This window comes from Chinchilla lanigera, unplaced genomic scaffold, assembly GCF_000276665.1.
Source record: "Chinchilla lanigera isolate Chin_1 unplaced genomic scaffold, ChiLan1.0 scaffold00047, whole genome shotgun sequence".
In the NCBI taxonomy this organism is placed as follows: Eukaryota; Metazoa; Chordata; class Mammalia; order Rodentia; family Chinchillidae; genus Chinchilla; species Chinchilla lanigera.
In genome coordinates, this window is record NW_004955448.1 from 4,669,237 (window position 1) to 4,696,317 (window position 27,081).

Consider the following 27,081-nt stretch of genomic DNA (forward strand, 5'->3'; position numbering starts at 1 on the left):
TCGCCGTCGGTGCTGGAGATCCTGGACACGGCGGGCACCGAGCAGTTCGCGTCCATGCGGGACCTGTACATCAAGAACGGCCAGGGCTTCATCCTCGTCTACAGCCTCGTGAACCAGCAGAGCTTCCAGGACATCAAGCCCATGCGGGACCAGATCATCCGCGTGAAGCGGTACGAGCGCGTGCCCATGATCCTCGTGGGGAACAAGGTGGACCTGGAGGGCGAGCGCGAGGTCTCCTACGGCGAGGGCAAGGCCCTGGCCGAGGAGTGGAGCTGCCCCTTCATGGAGACATCGGCCAAAAACAAAGCCTCGGTGGATGAGCTGTTCGCCGAGATCGTGCGGCAGATGAACTACGCGGCGCAGCCCAACGGCGACGAGGGCTGCTGCTCGGCCTGCGTGATCCTCTGAGGCGCCCGCGGCCCCCGAGCGCTGGCCATGCTGTGCGCACAAAAGCCAAACGCATCCGACTCTAGATGTGATTTTTGTTCTTGTTTTGAGATTGGAGACGACTTTGCATTGGTCGGGGTGTCCCGGGAGCCCTACTGGTTTCCGCGGCCAGCATCCCCTACCTTCTTCACCCCTTGTCTGAGGGGGTTGTCCGGTCCTGACCATCTGAGACCCTGCTGGAAATGTGGCTCTTTGCGACATGTACGTTTCTCATTGATTTTTGGTTGACGCATATTTCCCCATTTAAGTAGCCGTTAGGGGATTGTATTGGCAGCTTGACACCAGGCGAGCAAAAGTTTCAGCTTGGAAAAAACGGGGGTTGGGGAGGTGGGGGAAGTGAAAGGGAAGAAGGTGGAAGGGGGGACCCCCCCCCCCGCCTCTTTTGTTGTCAACAACTGTTTTCTGTTTCCAAGTTTAAATACTCGGAAGGAAGTCCGGGAAAAGCATATGAAGGAGCAGGAGGAGAGGAAGAAACTTTTGTAGGGTTTTTTCCTTATTTTCCAGGAGTAGCTGGAAATTAAAATCGGGTTTCTTTTCTACCGGCTTGGAAGGGCAACCCTGTGACTGACTGCGATTCTGAGGATGTCTATGCAAAGTTGGATTCTTGTTACAGTGTATCCAATCTGAAGTATTGTGCATCTGAACTGGGACTGTTAGCACTGATGCCAATGCAGTGTGGGGTGCCAGAAAGTGTCTGCTGATATTTGTGGAAAAAAAATCTATTTTGTTTACCTACTGTATCAAAGGGGAGTCTGGGGGAGAATGGTAGTATTTTTTTTTATCAGCTGTGAAAAAAAAATGTTACAGATCTGCACAATTTTGTGTGTACTATTGTGTGTGTGTGTGTGTTTCAAGTTTAGCTTGTTTTTCTTTTCCCTTTTGGTTGGCAGTAACAGAATTTTAAAGACTAGCTTTTAAAAATACCATACAAAGACTTCGTAAATGCGCTTCAGGGCCCCCAGCACCCCTGTCTGCAGAGTGCCTTCAAAACTCAGCTGTTCCAGCCGGTGCCAACCTGTGAACCTCCCACCGTATCCCAGAATCTGCTGCCCCCCCCAGACCACTCCCCAGTTTCAGTAATCTTCCTGAAGGAGCCAGGACAATAGGGCCTGTTGTTCAGTGAATTGCTTTATCGTTTTTAGCATTTTAAAATGTCCATATCTTGCAATGTTTTTCTTCCTTTCATTTTGTTTAAATTTCAGGTATTTAGTTCCCATTTTATATTTTTAAATGTTTTGATTCTCTCTCAAAGGGTATTCCTCCAGAAGCAAAGAGCAAATTTTCACCGTTGTGATGTACCAAGAGCATTCTCATTGTAATTTTTAATTCCACTCCTTTAATCATTGTCTCTTCATTTTAAGACTTTTAATACAAACATCATTTTTAAAGAAACAACCCCAGAACTATTGTTTGTGTTTCTGTACTTCATATTTAGTGGTTTACAGTGTCAGTAATAATAGTATCGCGGCTGAGGTGGACAGGGGCAGGTGAAAGATGTCCTCAGAGAGTTGTCAAATTTTGAAGACATAGCTCAGTGACAGGTTGGGTAAGGTTTCCAACTTCTGGAATAGGAAGAAAATCCTCAGTGTCTAGGAAGCCCTGGGTTTGGCTATACAGCCTGACTACAAGATGAGAAGGTACATTGTGATTTTGTTCTGCTGACACGGAGCTGTTTATTCCACTGTAAGTAGGGAAAGGGAGAAACCAAATTCTAACATTGCCTTAGCTCTAGGAACGTAACCATCCATTTGGCAAAGCAGGGTGGCACTTTTTGGTTTTTAGTTGTGTATGTCGCACATCAAGTCTGAAGTATGGGAAGCAGAGCTTCTAATTCTGTCTTACCTTGTAGTGCATTCTGCAGTGTCTCTATAGGTTATAGACAATATTGCAACCGTTTCAAGGTTTTCATCTGGAAACATGGTTAGATTATTAAAAAAAAAAAAAAATAACAACACAAGATTCTGTACTGTTTGTGGACCATAATTTGACCTTATAGATTTTCCTTCTAACAGTAGGAGGCAGTGTGAGCTTTTCTATTTATTTTTCTTAAAGATATCTTTAGCACAGAGTAAGAGAAAAATCTGTGTGTGTGTGTGTGTGTGTTTGTATTTGCAGTGCTGGGTATTGAACCCAAGACCTTCACACTGAGCTACATCCCCAGCCCTTTGTTTTAGTTTTTCAGTTTGAGACAGGGTCTCACTAAATTCCTAAGTTGTACAGCTGGGCTGGAACTTGGGATTCTCCTGCCTCAGCCTCCTTGAGTTGTTTATATATGAAAGTACTTGATATATCTTAGGTTTATGAAGTGTAACTGAAGTCTGACAAAGGGATTTATTCCCTTGGCAAAGCCAAAAGGAATTACAAGTCAGTTTCTTTGAGCTGCATTAACATACTTGCCTTAACATACGGTTTTTTTTCCCACAAGGCATTTCAGTATTCCAGTGTGAGAATGACCAGTTTTGCCTGTAATGATCCTAGTGCCATGTTTTGCCATTCTGAATTCACACTTAAAAAAAATTGGAAGGCAATATCATAAATATTCTACATATAGAAATAGAGGGAAGTTGCTCAAATATATGCCTTTGTAAAGATTTATTCTGGCATTCGAATAAACTTAGTGGCTTAAGTAGATCTAAAATGTTGAAAATTCTGAAGATGTGTCGTGTACTGTCTGAAGGATTTCTTTGAAAAGGTATTTTGTTGACTTAATTTTTATTACTTGGAAGCCTTTTGACAAAAATGCTACCAAATATACAGTTAATTTAGGAAATGTATATACTCCTGACAGAAAATATTTGGAAAATTGGAAATGAAATAGATCGCTGTATGCATTAATCACCTGCATATAAGATTTAGTCACTTGCACAACTTGCACAACTAATTTCTTTGTAGGTGTGGGATGGCAAAGCAGATTTTAATGTATTTAATGAGTACTGTAACAGATGCTTTTCTGATACTTCATTACAGCAATTTCATGTGTACCTGGGGCAAGAAAATGGTAGTTGCAAAATTGGGGAGTCTTTCTCTGTTAATTTCTTGACAAAATTGAGACCTAGAGACATTCTTTCTCTTCAAGAAAAAATGTTTTAAGATTGTCAGTTGATTTGGCTAGAAGAACCCTTCGCACTGTGGCTGGGAGAGATAAGCGCATTTGTTTCAGTGACCAAGTTGGGCTGAATCAGGAGCGTGAAAGGAAGTGAGTCTAGCGGGGAGGGGCTTGTTGTAAGGCAATCACCTGTCAAAACAGAGATTGGGTGGGAAAAGCGCCTTCTTGGGGAGTAAAACCTGACTATTAAACTTGACCCCTGCTGTTTTTTTAACAGCTTTTCCTTTTGGTCTGTGACAGTTAATCCAGGTTCTGTGTCATTTCAAAGGGTTATTTTTTTTTCTTCCTTTTGCAGTAGCCTCAGGAAAGTTAAGGTATCATCTCAAGTCTAACACTTTCATGTTGGGAGTTCTTTGATAAAACAATTTTCATGTTGTTGACTGTTGAAGTAGACGTCACTAAATCACGTTTGGAACCAGCTGTATTTGAGATTAGAATTATTTTAATATATGAGACTTCATGTTTTCTGATTAAATATTTCTTGTAGATGGAATCCTAAAATGCCTCATCTGTTTGAACTGTAGCTTTGTTACAGCACAACCTTTTGAGTGATATCCCAGGATTTGTCACAGCAAGGAGGGGAAGTGAGGAAAAGCTATGCGTAGTAACTGGCCTCGTGAAATACATGCAAAATGTCTGCACCTTAACTGTCAAAAAGCAGTTCTTTTTTACAACAGCCCAAATAAATTTCTACATTACAGATGTGAAAGGAAGCAAGATTTAATGTGGAAATTACCACTGTTAGTTAATATGATATCAAACATTTGTCACAGTGTCTGCTTAATTATAAAAAGCTTGCTAGTACAAATTTTGTATTTATGAAAATACAAATTTTTCAGTGTACTAATAGAGGTGCTATTCTTCATCATGATATTGTATTTAGACTACTGGGATGGTGGAACGCATTCAGCTGAATGTGGTGCTCCTTGTAGATGAGATGTTTGATGTAATCTCAGTAGGCTTTGACAATTTGAGGAGGCTTTGGAGATCACCTAGTTCAGAGGTTCTAAAACTTGATCACATGTCAAAGTTACCTGAATTTCAACACACATGTTGCTGGGCCCTCCTCCAGTTTCTTATTCATTGGCTCTAGGATCAAATCTCATAATTTCTATTTCTAGAAAATTTTTAGATGCTGCTGCTGTTGCTGGCCTGGGGACCACATGCGGAGAAACAATGATTTGTTCCAACTTACAAATACTACTGCTCTGAGAGCTACCCAGGTGTTCGGAGACAGACTTAAGATCCATTTATACATTCTGCAGTGCTCTCTCTGCACACTCAGAATAATTTCTATAAGAGCTGGGAGGTAGCTAAGTGGTAGAACCCTTGTCCATCATGTGCTAGGCCCTTGGTTCGGTGTTTTAAAGACCTTCAGAGAAATTTATAGGTAAAGAGGACATAATTGATCGTTTTCACATTATGATGTGAGTAATTTGTGTGTGTGGTTTTAGTGTTAATTCAGAATTGGCTTGAAGTGAGAAAATAATTATAAATGGAAGCATAGCTTCACTGACCCCAAACCATCCCCAATCCCTGAAAAAAACAATCTGAAAAGAATACATTTGATAAAAGGGAATACTTTAAATTATTTGTCTCTTCTTTCAACTTAAAAATGGAATGTTTTAATTTTTTATGAAAATAAATTGTGTTGGAAACTTTAAGTTGTCAGGTTGTACTAAGCACATGTATATATCTTAGATTTCCAGGCACAAGTTAATTTAGTCTCATGTAGTTCTGCTGTTATCTGTCTATTCTTGGAAAAATGCATACCGCACAACTGTACCATACTTCTTATTTTGTTATTCATGCCAGTACACAAGGAAATTCCCATAACTCTGTTAACAATCTGGGTTTTAATGGTACTTTGGGGACCTTCCAAAATTTTAATGAGTTGAAAACTATTAATAAATAGTGAAAGTGTTCATTTCAAATTCCTTATTTACAATTCCAGGAGTTGAGTACGAGTTCATAGGCTGAGGGAATACTAGGTATGTTTTAGAAGTTAGAATGACATGTTTGAATAGGAAGAAAGGACTTTACTCAAATCTTTCTCATTTTTAAGATTTTCTGCACTTGAATTATTTGCTTGCCTTTACAATAGTAATAATAATAGAAGCTGAGTAATTATTGAGTGTGGTAGGTTTTTGTCTCCTGTACCACTGATTGCTTTAAGATACACATAAAATGAAACAACTGAGGGGGCTGGGGATTTAGCTCAGCGGCAAAAGCGCCTGCCTGGCAAGCACAAGGTCGTGAGTTCGGTTCCTGGTACCGGAGAAAAACCAAAAAAAAAAAAAAAAAACAACAAAATGAAACAACTGTGCTTTTTTTTTTTTTTAATTTAGTCTTCCCATCTGGTAAAAGAACATTCTTAAATGTTGGGTTGAGTTTAGATTTTACTTTAAAAGTTACAAACATTTACAACTGATAGTTTGAGATCTATGACAGTTTTAGAGGGTTCCATAGTGAAAAAGCTACTGCTAACAACAGTGTGATGAAACTCTTTGTTCTATTTTTACCTTGGCTTTCATTTTATGCTTATTTCTACTATTAATTTGGATTGCTACTACTTGATTTTGGTAAACTGTTAAACTTTTAAGATTATATTTATTTTGGGATAATATATTTTGAAAGTGTCCTGTATTATGAACTCATTTACCATGTCTAAGACAATCAGAATTATTTTATAGTTCATTCTAATACTGTTTAACATTTATTAGAACTGAACTATTTTACATAAAGAGGAGAAAATAATAAAGGGATGACAAGTTCTGAAGCCTTAATTAGTCAAATTATTTGTCTTGAGCAACAAATAGTAGACTGGTGTAGAGGAGAAACACAATGGCCTTACTGCTTTTGGAATTGTGAGTGTTCATCTGTTTGATAAAGTCGGGAGAATACCTGTTCATATTCTTTCTTGTTCAACTGACTAAACTTACTCTCTTTAAAATGAGTTTGGAAGATTATGTAAGACTAAGTTTACAAGAGTTTTGAAAATGTGTGGTCGGTTTGTGGCAATTGTGAAAAATTGCAAGGGCAGCAAAACAATTTTTTTAATAGAAAAGGTAAGAAAGATTATTGATGCGCTGGGGATACAGGTGTCAACCCAAAGGCCTGAGATTGTTCCTTTATTGTTAAGAATGTGGTTGCAGTGGAAGTTGGAAAACAGCTGAAATGGATTCACTGTTTAACAAACATTTACTGAGCACATATTACTAGCTGTGGTGTGAGGACTAACACTTAACTGAATGTAAGTCTTTAATGCTTAAAGAGCAATGACTATGCTTTGTTTGCTTTTAGCTGTGAGAGTAACATATTTAATAATAATAGCATATAGAGGAGCACATTTGCATGTGCCCTTAGTTACAGTGCTGTGAGTCTGTCTGGCAGGTGACAGAGTAGATAAATTTTCTGAAAATTGGACCTTAACCATGTGGACATTGTAAATAAAAACTGATCACATGAAATTTAAGTAACTAATAATTGTGTTGTTGTATGTGGGACTGTACAATACGATTGCATTTCATTTCTTGTGCATTTCCAACTTCCTTTCTGAGATTAGGTAAAATTGAACACCTAGGAAATCATTTTGCATTCCTGTGTTCATGTCAGAGGGAAGAAGGAAAAATAGAGACAAAGGCTTTATGAAATTTATTTACTGTCTTTAATATGTGGAACTACAAGGAAAGGGCAATTTAGATTATGGTCTCAAATCGAAAAAAGATGGGCATAACATCTTTTGTAGTTCGTTGTGTACAAAAGACTGAGGGCAGGATATACCTTTTAAAAGGTAATCTTGCAAAAATGAGAGTGCCAAAGAATTAAGTTGATATTTTAAATCTGCTGGGCTAATGGTTATTTTATATAAAAGTTCTTATTCTCAAGACTTTTGTACTTACTGGAAGAAGGAAACAAGCTTAGGGAAAGAGATGTGGGGTAATAAATAAGAATAATAGCACTTATTGGAAAATCATATGAATTGAAGGGTGTGGTGATTATGAACGTCCTGTAGTTTGCAAAATGATTTCTAATGATCGTTTTGTGTAGATTATCTCATGAATTGAACAACATATTTCTTAAATATGGAAAGCTGCAGAATTATAGTAGTTGAACAGTTCAGGTAAGGGTATTTGTTTATTTTCTAAAAATCTGATTGCTATAGGACCATTTATGAAATGCAAATTTATTACAGTTTTATATACCTCCAGTAAGGGTTTCAGTATTTCATATGCTGTCTGACCATTTATAAAAAATTTTTTACAATCTAGTTTTAGTCATGAACTCAGAATATTTTAATATTAATAATGTACATATATGTGGTACAAAAATACAGTGTACAATGTAGAATATAATACTTCATTCTCTTTAGAGGTTAACATTATATTGCATTATATCTCATTCAAGAAAAGAGCCTCTATAGAGATCTGCATTAGCATAATTATAATAGAATATATGAAAATATATTTATATATGTATATGAAACTATATTCTAGATAGTTTTAGATTTTACATTTTAAGGAGGTAATAGAATTACAATATTTCTAAATTTAATTTCAACATTATTCATCACCCGCTAGAAAAAGTCTTGAAGTTGGAGTTCTCTCCTTTTGATTTAGCTATTTTAGTTTTACTTAGTCATGTAACTTGCTGTTTTTCCTTTTGTGTATCATTTCATTCATCTGCCTCTAGTTTATGCTAATTGTTTTGTCTGTCTCTAATGTAATGTACATTCATTGATTATCAAAATCTAAGAACTGCTTAACTGATGGCTAAATAAATGTGGTCTTTATGCAATAGTGTAAAGAAATATTTTCAAGCTATATTTAAGGACCAAACTGAGACAGTTCCAACAAGAGAAGAATGTCCATAAACACATCTTTTTTCCCAGTTTGGGCATAATGTGTTTCTTTTTAAAGAATTGATAAATGAAGCTTTTAAAAAATGAAGTAGATGTAGAAATGTTTATTTTGAAATATTTAGAACTGCCAAAGAATATTTCCAAGTCATTTCTTCTTTCTCATTACTCTTCAGTAGCCTAATGATCAAAAAATTAGAAATAACACCCTTTTTTTAATGGTACTGGGCATTGAACCCAGGGCTTTCACCCTGAGCTATAATCCCACTCTATTTTATTTTATTCTTTATTTTGAGAGAGGTCTTAGTTTTTCCACATCACTAAATTGTCTGAGCTGGGCTTGGATTTGTAATCCTCCTGCCACAGCATCCCAGTGTTGGGATTACAGGTGTGTGCCATTATGTCCAGCTAGCATTCTCTTTGAGAGACTATTGTATTGTGAAAGGCAGAGTCGAAGCCTAAAAAACACAATTGGTTTGCTAAGTTTTTGTACACACTAACTTTTGTTTTCTTACTGAGGAAGCATGAATACAGGTAAAGGTAATGAAAAGTGTTTTTTAGTCATTTTAGTAGTGTTCATTTAGCAGGTGGTTTTGGTGTTGTTGGTGAGGCGTAAAGGCGGGCTGGGATGAAATTATTATTCAGCCCATACCCTAGTCCCCTGTTCCTCTAAGTCTAGAGGCATTCCCTGTGTTAAAGCTGTGATCACTGTGATTTAAAATTTACCGAGGCCCAGGGCTTCTACTGGTCAAAGGCAAAGAAGCCTCTGTGTTGGAGACATAATGCTGATTTCTAAACCTCAGCCGTAGGAACAGGAGGGGCTGGTGCTCCTCTGTTGTGGGGGCTATCCTCTGCACTTGAAGATATTCAGCGTCAGCCCTGGTCTCTGGCCACTTCACAGCAGAAGCACCCGCCTCACCTCAGTTATAACAATCAAAAATACAGGCAGACATTGCTCCTGGAGGGCAAGATAGCCTATGTGTGAGAGCCTCTGCTCTAAACTACTAGGCTTGTGCGATGGAGGAGGCGTAAACTAGAGGAGAGGAAGGCAGAACCTAGAGTGAACTAGGACTAGTTAAGACTTTCCTCACTGCAGAACATTGCAGTTCATGGTTTTCTTTGAAAATACCAGTGCTTCCTCTTGTGCTTTAGTCACTATCATTTTGATCAATTCATCAAATTCACACCAAAGAGAAATACATAGTATTCCAGGAGTGCTACTGGTTGTGAGTTTTGCTTACCTGGAAAGAGAAGAAGATTCAAAAGCAAGTTGTGTTATTCAAATTGTGTTCTAGTTGCTGCGATGGCCAGAGAGCACCTCAGGGCAGTGATCACCACGTGGATCTAGACGTAGGATGGGAAGAATCTGGGACGGGAATTCAAGCACAGCTGTGTTGCAGCTTTGTTTTGGGGTCTCTCGAGGCTTCATCAGGAGACAGCTGGAAGGTTTTCATCCTTTTCATATCTTCCTGCAGTTCGCCTCACAACCTGTCCAGGGCCTGAGTCAACAACTGACTTCATTACTTTGGAAAAGTAGCCCTTTAGAAAGGAGGAGCCTCTTCACTTTTATTTTCACTTATACACAGGTCTTTCCTTCCTTCTTTCTTTCCTTCTTTATTCTGTACTTTCCTTTTTCTTAGCTACAGACGACTGATTTTGTGCAGGACGGACCGTGGTTACTTAACTGCACGCACTTGCGTGTGCCCAGGTTCCTTCGCTGGGCGTCAGGAACCGGGCGGCGGAGGCAGTAATACATGCAGTGTAATGAGGCCTCTCTCTGAGCTGGCAGTCTCTACTTAGCACATATGCTGTGGCTGCCAGCCCCTAGAATTCAGCATTAAGTAGCCTGTTAGTGGGTTCATTAATGTGGCATTAACTTAATAACCATGAATTTTTAATTTACTCAAAACCAGACGTGATTATTTTGGACCTCACATTTTAAATGAAATAGGTATTTAAAAACCTATGTGACATATCCATTAAAACTTTAAGCAATCAGATTACTAAGCACTCTACTTGTTGATACAACTATGATTTTATATTTCACAGGGTGCGCATTTGAGCATCATATGTTCTTTGTACGCTGGGAGTGTCACAGTTTTGTGAATGAATAAGAACAATCTTCAAGCCCACCAGAAATTTCTACCTTGCTAGATGGATCTCTATAAGGAAGACAGGTAGACAGTATGAAATAATCCTTTACAATAAAAACAAAACACTAGTGAAAGGAAGTGATTTGAGTAGCTGCAGCTTGATACTCCAACTTAAGAAATATCTTGTGTTGGAATGGATGGTGTTAGTAATGTTCTATTCTCCATAGAATCATTGCATTGAATTAAAAATGGAAATATTATATTTAATTGGTAATTTGATCACAGTTAAGATTGAGAAAACAAATGTGTTATATCTAAATTTCCTGTTTTCCTTACACTCTGTTTTTCCCTTTTAAAATCATCTGTGATGTTTCATAACTTTATTTTTCTTGTTTTTAGGTTTTGTTGGCTTTGGGGAAATGTTATGTTTTCTCTCTAATTAAAAATTCTATAACAAGGGAAATATGCAGTTATGAATCACCATATCCAGTATATAAGAAAATAGATGTATTTATAAATTTAAACAAATAAATTATACAGGATGTTTTGCAATGTCATTATTTGCATTTAGTTTTTCATAGCATGGAAGTGATTTTCAGTGGAAATGAAATTCACCCTTTGATACAGTACCGTTTGATTAATATTTTTAAGTAATTAGCTCACCTTAGTTCACATTTTGAAAAATGCTACCTATTTTCTTGCTTAAATTTGCTATACTCAAGAGACTAGCACTTTTTGAATAGAAAAAAAGCATGTGTATTAGTTACCCAACATTATAGTTTGGACTTGCCATGGTAGTAGTGACTTTGGTAATTACGGTAATAGAGTTGATTTCTGTTACCGTATAGGGAGGCATCAACAGCACTTGTATGGGGGAACTGGAGTAACATCTTGTCATTAATAATTTTGAATAATAGAGTGGATAACGCAACAGAAACACAAAATAATGGGCCTCCTAGAAAATACTTTTCCTCAGCCATTGCACGTGCAGTTGTTTTTAAAAAAATTATATTATGAAAATGATCAGTTTTAGTAAGAAAATGCCATACAGTGAGAATTACCTATTTTCACATATTAAAAAGTCCTTAACTACATAAATATCTTCTTTTATTATTTTTCGAGATTGGAGTACTTAGATTATTGAAAACACAGTCCTTTCTTTTTCTCCCAGAAAGTGTGAACAGACTTTGTTGTCTGCAGTGAATTCCAAATAGGGTTTAAAATATTGTATATCAAAGCTTAAATAGATTACAGAAACTTGACATTTACATTTTTTAATATCAGAATGGAAGCTTTGTATAAAGTCTAATTTCATTAAGAAGTAGAACAGTTTATCAAAAACAACCAAGTGGATACAGTTGAGAAAGTCAGTGAACTTTATAATTACTGTTGATATCAATGTTGCTGAAATATAATCCCTATTTAAATTTGTAAGATATATTTTCTTGGCTACTGTTTATGTACATTTTAGAGCAAACATGAACTTAGTGTATAGTTTGTTGTCTTAAAAATTCATCTTTCAGCTGTTTTTCTCTTGGTAATTTTTTATAACATAATCTGAAGTGTTAAAGCTTTTGTCCAAACTGCATACCAAGTTGTGGTTCTCATAGCAACCATTATTTACTCTTTTATATAACTCGCTGGTTCATAACATTGTAAATATATGCAGTATAACTGTAATTAAATTTTATCTTTCCTTAGATTAAGTGTGTGGTTTCCAGGAAGAAAAGGTGGATGATGGGGGGGCTCAATGGGGTGTTAGTGCGACCTCTAGATTGAGGGTAATAGAAATACTGGTTTAGGATTTCACTCATATTTACTGTATTTTGAATGAGGAAAAATTGTGTTAGCATGGACATTTAAGTCCATGATGGGTAGTATGTATAACTGAGATTTCTTGACTGGTAAGACCTCATAGATTCTCAGTGACTTTTATTATGGATTTCCCTCACAAGGCAGTCTCTAACTCACCCTTTTATTCCCCATACTCAGAACAGTGGCCCAGGCAAACTGCACTCATTGTAGTGGAATTAATTAATAAACAGTTATAAAGGAAAAGGAAATAATTTTTATTGCAGCACTAAAAAACTTGGTCAATTACCAGAAAATCTGGACTATTTCAAAGTTTTGCATCAACTTCAGGCAAATATTACAGAATGAAAAGCTATGGGAAGTTTTTTTCATTCCCTAAGTTTGAAAGCCTATAGCTTGGAATGGTGATGTTATTTAACAGAATTTAAATTTTCTATAAGGTTGTTGAAAGCAAGGTGGAAATGTCTTCAGAACTTTGGGAGAAATTAGAATGTGGCCTTAAAAACCTGTGCCCTCTTGTGCGTTGGCTTTCCAAATGCCTTGGTACACCTTAAAAAATCTGTAAATAAAAATTATATCATATTTATTGTATAGTTAAGAAACTTACTATCTAAGAGATCCACCTTTTAATCATTTGAAAACATATGCATTATTTTATAAACCAAATCACTGGTAGCTAACCATTCAAAGTTATGGTACAGCACATTAAAATTTCCTATGTGCCCAATGAACTATGCTTTGTAACCATGGTTCTCAAGTGGGACCTGAGGATCAATACCATCAGCAGCACCTTTTTAAGTACGCAGATTCTCAGGTGTCACATAGTACCTATTTAGCCAGAGACTGAGGGTAGTGCCCAATAATCTGTGCCTTCTGGATGCTTTTGTTCACGTTCAAGTTTAAAAAACACTGCTCTATAGACTGTGAGGAAGAAGAGTTATAGATGGTGTCTATTTTGTAGAAGAAATAAAGGCATATGCACAAATGACAATACAAGGTGACAATAGTATAAGAGTGATGCATGCCATAGAATTGCCATGGATAAAAGATAATGAGAATTTGATGGGACAATAGATTACTATGGAGATGACACCTTTAATCATTCATTCATTCACTGAGGAATTCTAGGGGATAGTGTCACTGGGGAGCTGGATAGTGACGAAGGAACGGTCCCCTCTCTTTCTTGGTCCTGTATTTTTTATACCCTTAATGAAATAATTTCATTAACGCACATAGGCATTCATCGAAAAATACAAATATAGTTATTGTAAAGCAGATAGAGTGTTAGACCTTCAAACCAGAAAGCAAGCAATGCCGTGAAGACTTCTGTACTGATTGTAAGTTTGGTTATCTTTTTATGCACACAAGAATTGTTCCTGGACTTCAGTGAACTAGGGCAGTTATGATGCTTACTATCTTTGTACTTAAAAGTCACTTTGGAATTGCAAAATGTCTTCTTGTCCTTTTTAAATGGCCAGTGTTTCCTCAGGGGTTTTAATCATGTAAGAAACTTACAGAAGAAATTCATGGAAAATAAGTTCATAATTTAAACCAAGTCCTAGCTCAAGGCTAGGGTCCATAAAGAACATTTCCTGTCCTGATACCACTGGGCTACCGCCTATGGCAGCCAGGAATGCTCTGCGCCTCACTTTGGAACTAGATGGCCAGGTGGCCAGCCATCAGAAGGACTGTACACCACATGTAAACCTTAGAATGTCACTGGGCTCTGTGGGATTCCATTAGGTCTGAGACCTAACAAATGATTACAATGTATTATACATTGACATCTTTGTTTAATTAGTTAATTGGTAAAGCACACTGTTTGGTCCTTTCCCCCATGCACATTGTCCTTCAGGCCCCCTCATGTCTAGCTATCTGCCTAACACTGGGATAAGTAAGGCGCAGTGCTTAGCAAGCTCATAAACACACACAGCTGGAAGATTACTAGCATTGGTCCTTACTTCAGGTGGCATCAGAATTACTTGGCCAGTTTATTAAACACTGCTGAACTGCACCTGCAGAATTTCTGATTTAGTAAGTGCACTTGGACCCTGGGGAGTAGCATTTCTGACAAATTCCCAGGAGAATTTGCAGTCCCTCTGAAATAAAATGACAATTTCAGTTAAAGGTGATTGTACTAACACCCAGAAATGTGATTTGCCCAAAGAGGTAGGTAATGACTAAATTGGAAATAGTATGCACTCAATTCTCATTCAGTGTAACCTCCACTGCAGTCTGCCTTCGTGACACTCCAAAAAGAGGATACCTACTTGATCTTACACCTACCAGAGTCAGGAATTAGTAATTTGATGACGCTTTATCTAGCTCTTGTTTATATTGTATGTAACTTATTACAAATTCAACCATATTCCATATTTACAATGCAGTTGTGTACCACTAAGCCACCTGTTTTGTGTCTAGAATTTGATCTGTACATAAAAGCAACACGTTTCACAATATCACTTTTAAAAATGTAAATCTAGCATATCCTATTAGTCTTTCTGTTAATAAGGGATTCTGAGGACAGAGATCTTGTATTACAAAACAGTTTTCTGTAGTACATCTCTGTTCTATGATTAAATGGAGCACTAACAAAAAGAAACTGTTTAGAGAATAAGGAACTAAAATATATCCTGAGAGACAATTAGTGGAGATAAGATGCTATAAGTTCTTTGCTAATAATTCACTTCTTTTTCAGAAGTGTGTGTGCTTTATCCATAAATCCAAGATGAAGTTCTCTAATTCTATAAATTAGAGAAAATATATTAATCTCTCTTTGAATGGTGATACAGATAGATTTCCCTCAAACTTCGTTACTCTACTTTGCAGTCTTGAATGATTGCATGAAAACCTCAGGTCCTTCAGCAATCATGTAATGGCATTGTAAATGATTATGCAGAAAAATTGGTCATGGGTGAAAATAATATATTCTGAACTGTATTATGATCTCTTCTGATACTTTCTAAATATATATTTTAATTGCTTTCATTGTAAATCAGGTTTTGGAAGAAAACTCTTGATTACCTGCAGGTTGGTGAGGGGGAAGGCCTGGAAATGAGGGGGGAGAGGAACAGCCAGTGGGCCCTGGGCAGTGGGTGACTCCTCACACTGAAGAGCTGGTTAGGTTAATGCTAGTGCTTAATGGCCTGTCAGGGGATAAGAGCACGTTTTAGACACTTACTTTATATATATATATGTGAAATATATATCATTGATATATACGTTACTATATGTGTGCTAATTTCCTACCACCGAATCAATGTTATTACATAAAAGATAGAAGAAGTATCTGTCTGCAGTCTCTTCTCTCCCTGTAGCTAATGTCTCCTTTCTCCCGTTTTGTCAAATAGAACATAAAAGATACTCAGACTCCAACGCAGTTAAATCTTAGGCACTTTCACTTGTCACAGTCATCACCCAGTCTCCCAAATTAAAGAGCAGCTGTTCAGATTCTCTCGGGTAGGACATGATGAGCTTTATTTCCCACTTCCTGTGGAGCTCAGTTTGAACTATTTCTGATTCTCTAGAACTTCAAGTAATCATCTACTCTTTAAATGAAGACAAGAACTCAGTGTAATTTGGCTGACCGTTTATTGCTTTCCTCCTAAGAACAACTGGTTTATTTTATCCCCAAATAAGGCCCTGCGTGAAATACAGAATTGCATGAAAATGTTTACTTCACATACCTGTATTGTGTTGCTAGAAATAGCACAGACTTCTGCCCCATGTCAGATGAAGCCATGTAATTGTATCATCTCTTTTTAAAAATAGTTTTTATACCTTCAATAATCCCACTTTGGCAGAAAGCTACTTTCTAATGCACTATACCTCAGTTTCCTGTAATTGGCTACCTGGGCTCTAAAAAGAAAAATGAAAGTGATGGTTGAGAGAGAGGGAGAAGACAGTTTAAGGATGAAGTAGATCTCTATTAGATTATTTTTCCTCCCATTGACTTCTGTGGGTAGAGGTTTAGAAGAAATAGTAGTTTTGAAGCACTGTTTATCCCACACTTCCCATTTTTTCAGTGTATACAGTAATTTTGTCATAGAATCAACTTAATTTCTGTATTAAGATATAAAAATCAGGTGTTTCTAATTAGGATATCAGTTTTATTAGTGCAGCTCAAACTTTAATAAGCCTGTATGTCACCCAGGGACCTCAATGAAATGCAGGTTCTAACTGTATAGGTTCGAGGTTTTGCAATTCTAATAAGCTCCACGGTGATGCTAATGGACCTTATTGCCAGGGGCCTCGTTTTCAATACCTGGGATGGTGAGTCCAATACAGACATTAAGTGAGTTTATCCCTAGGTATCTTATCTTACATGTAGACAACTTTTCTTTTTTTTTTTTTTTTTTTTTTTTTTTGGTTTTTCTCCGGTACCAGGAACCGAACTCACGACCTTGCACTTGCCAGGCAGGTGCTTTTGCCGCTGAGCTAAGTCCCCAGCCCTAGACAACTTTTCAATATTAAATAATTTCTCTGAAATTCAAGGCTTTCATTGTAGGAAAAAGGTGTTTATGGGGAAAAAAACTTTAAACTTTCTCAAGGTAGAAAATTTGGGCTTAGGGGGAAGTTTTTGTTTTTATTTTCAAATAAATGAAAGAAGACATGAAATTGAAAAGCTGGCATCTCTTTTAAATTAAGAAGTTTGAAAATCTGTCTTAATTCCTAATGATTCATTCTGATTATCCTGTATTCTACTGTTCTCCTTTACAAATGAATGTCAAGGCTTAGAAATTTTGTGTCATTCAAAATCAGGTACTCATGTTATGAATGTCAGCGAGTGATTTGCTGGCTAAATTTAATTTTAGAATGTTGTGTTCCAAGAGTCTGAATATCAACTAAATATCCATGGGTCAATGCTGGTGGAATTGTTCATTTTTTTCCCCCTCTTTTAATAAAAATACATTTGGGGAAATGAGTCTGAGAAATTTAGAGTGCTAGTAAAAGGAAAGTATATTCTGCACTCAATTTATAATTAAATCGTAACTGCAAAAGCCTGGCAGATAAGAAAATGTCACTTAAATTGCCCCATGATAGTCTATGTGGCAATTTACACAAAGATAGTTATGTGTAAGTGAAATCCTGCAGTTCTCTTAAAGGCAAAGTTAGTTTTTTGTTTGTTTTTATTTTGTTTTGTTTGCAGTACCTGGGATAAACCCAGGGCCTCACAAATGCCAGGGAAATGCTCTAAGACTGAGCTACAACCCCAGGCCCAAAGGTGATATTTTGACATTACTAAACTAAAGTAATTTTAGCAAGTAGAGCTATGTAGGTTTCCATTAACATCTTATACAAACTCTAAACTTTAGAGAATAAATGTAAAACACTTTTAATTAAGGAAGTTCTATATTTTCATTATTTTAAAATATTGTTTCATTTTATATTTTTAATTCACATAAAATTGCACATATTTAGGAATACAATGAAATAATTCAACATATATACATGTACTGTGATGATTAAAATAAGATAATTAAGATTTCCACCAAAGGAATATTTTAGATAACTGGTTGATAGCACTTCAATCTTATATGCCCTGAGCAGTACATTGTTTACTATATTCTCCTGGGTAAATATTTGCTTTTCATAGATAATACAAGAACAAACCTGACTAGTGTTTAATATAGACTTTGCATTCCATTTGAAGGTAAATCTGTAAAGATTTTAATTGCTCCAGTATTTATAATCTAGTTCATTCAATTTAAGATTGAATTAAATCCCTCTTGAAGTTGGTATAGTTTTTTTTAAATGAGTTTTATAAAATCTGTATTCCTTCTTATCATATATAATTCTTAGTTTTTATTGGTAAAAAATTTTTTGTTTGTCATTTAAATTCTGAGGTTCATTGATAGACACCTTTATCTAGCAACACTAATGATCAGTGGTAGTAGTTTACTATGTACCAGGTATTTTATATGTTTTTGTATCATCTCATGCAATCTTCAGCATAATTATACATGTAGATAACATTCCTTCTTTTTCAGTCCCAGAGAATGTAAGTAGTTTATGAGGTAGCTCACATAGAAACACAACGAACTTGTTTTCTAATACGTCCACCATCTTCAAAGATCGTGTTCTTACTCTCAAAGGCTCCCACGCTGCTGCTCCTGAAATGCCAACTAGTTTAAATATTTGCCTACAATAAATGCAGCTGCGATCCGTGTTGTTATTGTTACAGGCATCAATAAGTTGTTACATGCTAATGTGAAATAATTGTGATTATTTTTATTTTCCCATTCATTCTTTCTGTAAATTAAAGGTAGTTAAAGTACCTCTTCTTTCATGTTAGATGACTATTAGTTGTTTTAAAAATGCTAATCCAAGTTTGTACTTCATTCGAGGAAGCACAATAGCTGTCTCTGCATCACTTCCGTAGAAAGAATTACTGATATTTCCTCATCATTTTATTGTCTTTTTTATTGTTATAGCAAAAGATGTTCAATGTGAAAATCATTCAAGCAATTTATAAGTAAACTTATTCAGTTAAAGTTTAGTTTCTGAAATGAAACTTTTACCTAAAGACTTTTTCATAGTGGTTTGTTTCTATATTTTCCTTTTCAAATAGTTGCTGTAAAGTGTTTTGCCCACTTATATAAGTAGATAGGAGAATAAAGTGTTAGGTAAAAAGGAATCCAGATCATGTATAGTGAAGTTACTTACACTTTCCCATTGATTCTTTGTTTTGTTTTGTTTTGTTGTTTCTTTTTTCCAGTACTGGGAATTGAACTCACATTCTCACGCTTGCCAGGCAGGCGCTGTGCTGCTGAGCTAAATCCCCAGCCCCTAATCCCATTGGTTCTTACATTCTCCTCATATCCATTTAAAATCCTGCCACAAGATTTGCTAATAGCCAGAATGTGGTAAATTGATTAATTAATTTGTACCTACTTATAAAGAAATTACATTAAATTATGTGATTGTAACCCTAACACAGATTTTGAAGCAGGCAAGTCACTTAATTAGGAAGGCATTTCTCTAATTTTTTTCCCAGGAAGCTTTTCCATACATTCCTATAACTTTCACTCAAATAATTGTGGTTCAAGATATGCCTAAAATGTTTCCTCACAGTTTAGTCTGCCTTGTAAATATACAATGATCGCATATTTTCATGTAGTTGTAGAGGGAAGTTGGAATTCCATAGTATCAATGCTGTCATCATCAGATACATCAGTGATATGGCTTTTTAAAAAAATTTCTTGGGGGCTGGGGATTTAGCTCAGCGGCAAAAGCACTTTTCTGGCAAGCGCAAGGTTGTGAGTTCGGTTCTGGTACCGGAGGAAAAAAGAAAAAAAAAAAAAAAATTTCTTCATGTGTCTGTTGGTGTCACCATCTTCATCAAAAGAAAATGTCACATGTTCACTGAGACAAGATACTCTTATTTTGGTTCTAAATATTACTTTACTGTATGGGGATTTCTTCTACATTTGTCAGCAGAGAGACTTTCCTCCCGTTGTTTTATTTAGTAACTTTTTTATTGTGTAACCAATAGGATCATTATTAGACTGCATTTGTCTGTAATGGAGTCAGTTGTCCTCTTTGTAGGGGTTACAAACACGAACTTTTTCTAAAAACAACATTTTGGGTATCTAACTATCATTAGCAAATGCAATGCTTTAGCTACAGTCAGAAGACAAAAGTCTTATTTCTTTTTTTCCCAAATACTTTGGGTAGAGGTTTGTGACTGTGACTGAGCTTTTATTTTATTAAAAGGATTTTTCATTTATTCTTCTGTTGAATCAAACTAAGATGCAGCATTTTAATTAGAGCATAGTATCGGATACAGTTTAGGCTTAGAGAAGTAATAAGAAGTAGCCTATAAAATGTTAATTTTAAGAACTCAGTCCATTCAAGCATTTCAGATTTTTAAAAATTGGTGTCAGAGTCAGTGCCGTAGAAATGATGGACACAGCCTGAAACAAGACGGTGAAAGGAGCGGGCTCAAAGTCTGGGAAGAACAACTGAATGTATTTTCTTAGTTTTTGCATGAAAAATTAAATATACCCAGGGAAACTGTATGTTAAAAAGCCTAAAATATTATTCTGCAATATGTCAGTGTACCAGACGTATTATTGACCAATAGTAATTCTCAAAGTGTGAGAAGTGGTTATTTTCTTTATAAAGTACAGTATATGCAAGGTCAGCCATTTATGAAGCCAGAGTAGTTCTCATTCATTTACTTTGTGGTGGACTTTTTTCTTTTGCCTTTTTTTTTGTTTTTTTTGAGACAGGCTTTTGCTATGCACTTCAGGCTGGCCTTAAACTCACTGTGTAACCTCAGCTGGCCTCATGCTAGTAGCAGTCCTGCTTCAGCCTCCTGAAAGGGCTGGGATTACAGGTGTACACCATCATGGCTGCCTGTAGTGGACTTTCTTGAATTGAATAAAGAAAGATAGAGTTAGAGAGAACATCACAGGATTTGTGCTTAAGAGTGAGTCTGCAGTGCGAGCATCATTGCTTGTGGGAAATTCTGCAGGAAGGCAGCAGATTGCTGCTCCTGCAGGACTTAGGATCACAGCGTAAGTTTCTTTTTACTTAAAGTGTCCTATTCCACAGAAAACAATAGGGAGAAGAATATACTTTATATGGAGAAAATAAATGCTTACCTTTTCCTTTTGATTTATTTTATTTACCCTAAATAGACTTGAGGGGTTGGGGATTTAGCTCAGTGGCAAAAGCGCCTGCCTGGCAAGCGCAAGGTCATGAGTTCGGTTCCCGGTACTGGAGAAAAACCAAAAAAAAAAAAAAAAAAAATAGACTTGAAACATTCCCATTTGACTTTGGATAATAGAAGATGAAACTTGAACAAAAGAATATATATATTATACATATAATATATATACATATTTCTTGGATGAAAAAAGCAACAAAGTTCTAGAAGGGTGAAGATGATTGAAAGTGAGTTACTAAGCTACTAAGAGATAAAAGGAAATGTTATAACTTAGTTTTGAATTCTTTTTTTCAAATATATCTTAGATTTTGGAGAGAATTGTGTAATTGTATTACAAATATAGAAAAAAGTTATCAGAGCAACAGAACAAAGAAAGGAGTCTTTCACTGTGTTTATGAGAGTGTATATCCACATACTCACTAGTATTTTGCACAGTATACAACATCTAAATTAGATTTCTGGACAAGGGAATCTTGGGGGAAGGGGTTGAAACAATGTAGGGATATTAGCTTTTGCTTTCTTTTGTGAGAAATGACATCTAATTTCTGACTAATTTAGGGAGCAGAAAGAGTTATCTTGAGCTTCTTTACTACTGGAGTCTTTATTTGATTCTCTCTCCCCCATTGTTCCTCAAATACTTAGACAGATTCAGTGAATATCCCAGGGTACAGCGCGTCTGACTCCGTAGGGAGTTCCCTCAGAGATATGTATCAAATACAAACCAACCCTAGCAACTGATAGAGGTTTTTCAGAAAAGCAGCACACATTATTTAATTACGGAAGATGATTTATTCATAAGCATTAGGAATTATGAAATAAATTCAATTTATGAAGATTGGTTTCTTTATAGGCAGTAAGATATAAGGTTAAGTGGCTTATCCTCAGTGACCTGACCTTTCTCTTTATTTTCATTATCTTAACGATTTGATTTCATTAAAGAAGCATTAAACAAGGCATTTTATGGTGAATAACTCAGGCCTGGCACTTGGGGATTCATCTCTTCGGCTTTAGTTGAAAACAGATTAAGCAATACATCAATAATGCCTATGGCATTAAGTATTTTCATTCAAAATTTTTAAAGACTTGCTTCATATCAAAGTTTTAATTTGTGTTTTAGAGTTATGGAGTTGTGTCTATAACATTTTTTGTAATTGTAATTGTAGAGAATAAGATGTTTAGAAAAATTGTCTTATTTTCTACATTTTATATTCATCACAAAAAGGAAGAAAAAGTCCTTTAATGCTAGGGACAAATAATATATAAGGAGATCAAAGGTTACTGCATCTTGCTTTTTGTTTTAAAATGATTTTCTACCCAATAGCCTATTTAAGCCTATCTCCTAGACAAATGTATGTGATACTGGATCAATAAATCTAAAGTTTTTAATACGCATCTTAATTCATTTTTTTCTCCAGATATTCCCATTGTTTATTCTTTTTTTCTTTATTTCTTTTTTTCCCATTGTGTTGTTATTTTAAGTATTCAATGAAAAATTCTGGTTAGAATCTGGGACTAGGATCCTAGGACTAGGATCTGGTTAGAATCTGGGACCCTTAACCTGTTGCTGTCAATGTGTGTCCTGCTCTTCCCTGGTCTGCAATGACAGGCCTCAGTTATCAGCCCACATGTGAAACTGACTTAGGGCGTGGGAAGTAATCATACTAATTTAAAAAAATATTTCCAAAATAAGCTAAAGTTTTAAAGTAAATTAATGTTTTCAGTACTGTGAAATCCATTTATTGTATTTTCAAATTTTATTTTTCAATCACTGCTTTTTAATGTGACTTCATTTCTAAGGGTCTTTTTTTCTGTTTTTGGCACTCAGGAATATCCTCACTGACAGTGTGCAGATCAATTTTAAAAACATTTTCTTTCTCTGTGAAATACAGAAATAATTATAGAGTATTCATTTATCTTCTTCCTTTTTTTTTTTTTGATACAGGGTCTTGGTATAGCATCCAGGGTGACCTGGAGCTCACAGTCTTCTACTTCAGCCTACCCACTAGCTGACTACAAACATGCTACCACACCAGGCCGATATTAATTTTTTTTCATCAGTACAGTTAAGCTGTAACTTGCGATTCTGTTACTTTTGAGGAAGACTTTTTATATAGATTTAAATATCAGTAATTGTATTTCCCTCAATTTTTAGTTATTTGGACTATGACTTATAATTATGATAGTGTTCATATATTTAGGTATGAATAATTTACCCCACTTGAAAAGTAGTGAGGGAGAAGTGACATGGCATTTTTATGGACTATCTCGTCTCTTCACTCTGAAATTCATACGTTAAAGTCATAACTCCCAGCACCTCAGAATGTGACTGTATTTGGAGAGAGTTTTTATAGAGGTAATTAAGTTAAAATGAGGTCCTTAGTGTGGGTCCTAATCCAATTTAGGTCCTTAGAAGGAAGAAAAATGAAGATGGCGATGTGCAGGAGGAAGACTGTGCTCAGACACAAGAGGAGAGTGTTCCGTGTCTACTGGCCAAGGAGGTGGCTTCAGAGAAACCAGTCCTGCCACACCTGATCTACGGTTTAGCTCCAGAATTGGCAGAAAGTAAATTTCTGCTCTTGAAGCCACACAGTCCATGATGCTTTGTTATGACAGCACTAGCATCAGATAGAGGCATGTTTAGACTAGGAAAAAAATAGTCCCAATTAGAATGGCACTTCAGTTTAAATACCTCCTTGTTTGTTCCTTTTATCATGGAATGATCCAATGTGAGTGTAACGAAGGGTTCCCCACTCAGATGTCCACAAGAAGCGTGGAACAAGAATGTACACTTACTAACAATTGTCCCTATCTTACAAATGGGCCAAATTTATGATTCCTAGGTGAATGATTCTTCAACATTCTCAAGCCCCTACTAGAAGAGCACCAGGACTGGCAGAAGTTGGCCAGCTGCCAATTAATAAACCCAAACCTCCAAAATATAACACTTGCTTTTTCCAAATAGACAACACTCTGGAAAAGGAAAGATTATGGAGTCAGTAAAAGGATCACTAGTTGCCACGGGTTCGGGCCAGTGAACTCTGTTAGAGAGACGAATGAAGATGTCATAGAGAATATCTTTGTTAAGGGTACCAGGGGACTTCACTGGAATGGAGTGAAGCCCGGAATTGACTCAAATCTGCAGGTTTATTGAGGAACAACAAAGGCAATAGAGTTTTACTGAGCACAGATGTTTGTTTTAGGTAGCAAGGTAGACAAGCAAGGAAAGTTCGGGTGAATACTTAACTTTTTTTTCTTTTAAAAAGAATTTTAAAAACCAATAAAAATGATACAGAATTTCAAAATGAGATGATAGGAAATTAACAGTGGTTATTATATTGCAACTTTTATCTGATTGTTCCATCTGGAGCGTCTTTGTTTTTCCCATAAGGCCTATCTCTGCTCTAGCAGGCAAAATATCCCATCTTCCAAATGTGTCAGTGCCTCAGAGCTAGCACTCTTCTGCCTCCTGAGTCAGAAGACATTGACCAGATGGGTGTTGCGAGGACCTTCACAAGTAGTCATCAGGATGAGTAGGTAGAGGGTAGATGCTATTTAGGGCAGAGAAACTATTCTGCATATTATAATGTGTAATGTCACTATGGACGTGCCAAAACTCACAGAATACATGCCAAAGTGAACGCTCATGTACATTATGTGCTTTGGATGATAATGAGGAATCAATGAAGGTTCATTCACTGTTACATATTACTGCTTTGATGGGGGACTTTGATACTGGAGAAGCTGCAAGACAGGGCATATGTGGGAAATCTCTACCTTTCCTCATTTGCTGTACATCTAAATCTACTCTTTATGTATGTATGAAAAGTACACACGTGCACACATTTGATTCATTGTTTCCTCTTGATACGCATTTAATGACTGCCTACTGTACACCTAAGCATTTGCTTAAACTTACAGATACAACAGTGAACAAAGTTGGTTCAAACCTCTGCACTGAGAGAATAAGGGGAGGATAGCTAGACAGATATATAGATATCATCAGGCAGCGGTAAATACTATGAAGAAAACTTCAACATTTTATTTATTTATTTTTTTTTTTTCTCCAGTACTGGGAACCGAACTCATGACCTCATGCTTGCCAGGCAGGCGCTTTTGCAGCTGAGCTAAATCCCCAGCCCCTAAACCTCAACATTTTAAATGGATGGAGAGCAAGATGGGTGGCGGGAGGGGTGCTCTTTTGGAGAGAAAGCTTCTCTGAGGAGGGGACTTTCACAGGCCCTGGAAAGAAGCTCAAGGGAGATGAGATAAACCATCTGAGATTACAGCAACTCAGGGCAATCAGCAGGAGAAGAGGCTCTCAAGCTAGGACATGCTTGGTACCTCTGAGGAGAGTCAGGGAGGTTGCGAACCTGCCAAGCTCAGTGAGAAATGGGAGAACCTTAGGTGAGGAAGTTAGGATCAGACAACTGATTACACAGAGTTTGGTCTATGGGGCTGAAGATTGTTTTTTCTTGTTTTTGTTTTCTTGTTTTTTTTTGGTTTTTTTTTGTGACTGTGATAAAAAGCCACTTGAGGGTTATGAGCTGGAATAAGAAATGATCTCACCTAGTTCAGACAATAAGAAGGAGGTAAAAGTAGGGTGCTGTTAAGAAGCAGTGCATAGAATTCTTCTTGATGGGTACTTGAAATCAGTGCATTGCAATTGATAGGAAGTGAGTTGAGAACAAGATGTACAGTGTATTTTTAAGGTCTGAGTAAAAATAGTAGCTGGTAAAGTACAGATATGTTGAGATGGAGTCAAGAATATTATGAGGGCACCTTCAGATAGATGAATAATGTATCATTTACTGAGATGAGGAACATAGGGGAAAATCAAGTCTTGGTTCAAAATTTGAGTTTGGTTTTGGTTAATCCATGTGGGATTGTTGAGGGAACAGCTGGATATTTGGAGTTCAGAAGGAGATTAAGCTTGGAGATGGGTATTTGAGATCCATATTCACGTGTGTGCAGAACTGCTCAGACTGAGTCAGTGCTTGGGGCATGTCAGCATGCTTCCAGACAGCCCTGAGGACACGACTCCACTGTCAGCGCAGGCGCACAATGGGAGGCGCACAGTATGTAACTGTGACTGAGCGGTGAATAATTATGCATGCGCCAGTAAGGCCAGCATGGAGGAATGTAAGTAAGTGATAACAATATGTATAAGAAATGTGCTATAAAGACGCAGGTGGCTCTTGTACTCTGCTCTACTCCATGCTGCCTGCTATTGTTGCTGATGTTTTACACATGTGCGTTCTTTAACCTGATGATCTTACCCACAAAAATCTCACTTAAGCCTCTGAGCTGGCCAACAGCATGACGTAGGCAACCCAACTACATACGTGAGCTCTAGTTTTTGCCAACATTTAGACGAGCAGGATCCAGCAAAGAAGAAGAATTCAAGTTGTAAGAAAGGATTAAAGTTGCAAGAATTATATGAGATTAAAATAATTACAATAAGAGATTGAGAACTTCCAAGTTGTGAATTAATTTATACCTGAAAAACTGCCCCCCAGCCCTCCCTCATAGTCTTCTCTGTCCTCTTCCAGGTTATAATTAAATGACTCACTTGTCTCAGCCAACAGATAAACTATGAAAGCCTGAACTATTTTGAGTTTTAATTGTGGATGAGATAAATACCAACACATGAAGAAGTTGTAATTATGTGAATATGCCAAAAGCATGAGTATTTGAACATGCTAAAATGTCAAATTGTGAATATGTAAAAATAAAATAGTTGTTGATTTATTTGGAGAGGCTTCATTTTTTTATAATTTAAAAACCTTTGGTAATGCTTATATATTAATGTCACCTGGGGAACTTTAGAAAAATATCAAGGTCTGGGCTCTACCTCCAATCAATTAAATAAATTTCTGAAGTATCAAGATTTTTCTCATTTTTTTGAACACTCCACAGGAGATTCTAATATGTAACTAAGGCTGAAGTCACTTGTCTCCACTGTATATAACTGTAATTATTGTAATAAATGTGTGATAGTTAATCAGTTGTGTCAAGTTGAGTAAGTAATACCCAGCTACATTGGTTCAGCGTACTTCTGGGCACGGAAGACTCTCCCTAGGGAGGAATATCG

General features: G+C 36.6%; 1 protein-coding gene and 1 long non-coding RNA gene across 2 annotated transcripts in view; both read left to right on the forward strand.

Moving 5' to 3' along the window:
- Rap2b (RAP2B, member of RAS oncogene family) overlaps positions 1–2,393 on the forward strand; it is a gene marked incomplete in the record, with an annotated part of 3,153 nt that extends 760 nt beyond the window's left edge. Inside the window, 1 exon segment of the mRNA XM_005393055.2 lies at positions 1–2,393. Coding sequence (XP_005393112.2) covers positions 1–408 — 408 coding nt within the window.
- LOC106149533 overlaps positions 1–27,081 on the forward strand; it is a 54,802-nt gene that overhangs the window by 7,246 nt on the left and 20,475 nt on the right. The gene's annotated exons all lie outside the window — the stretch shown is intronic.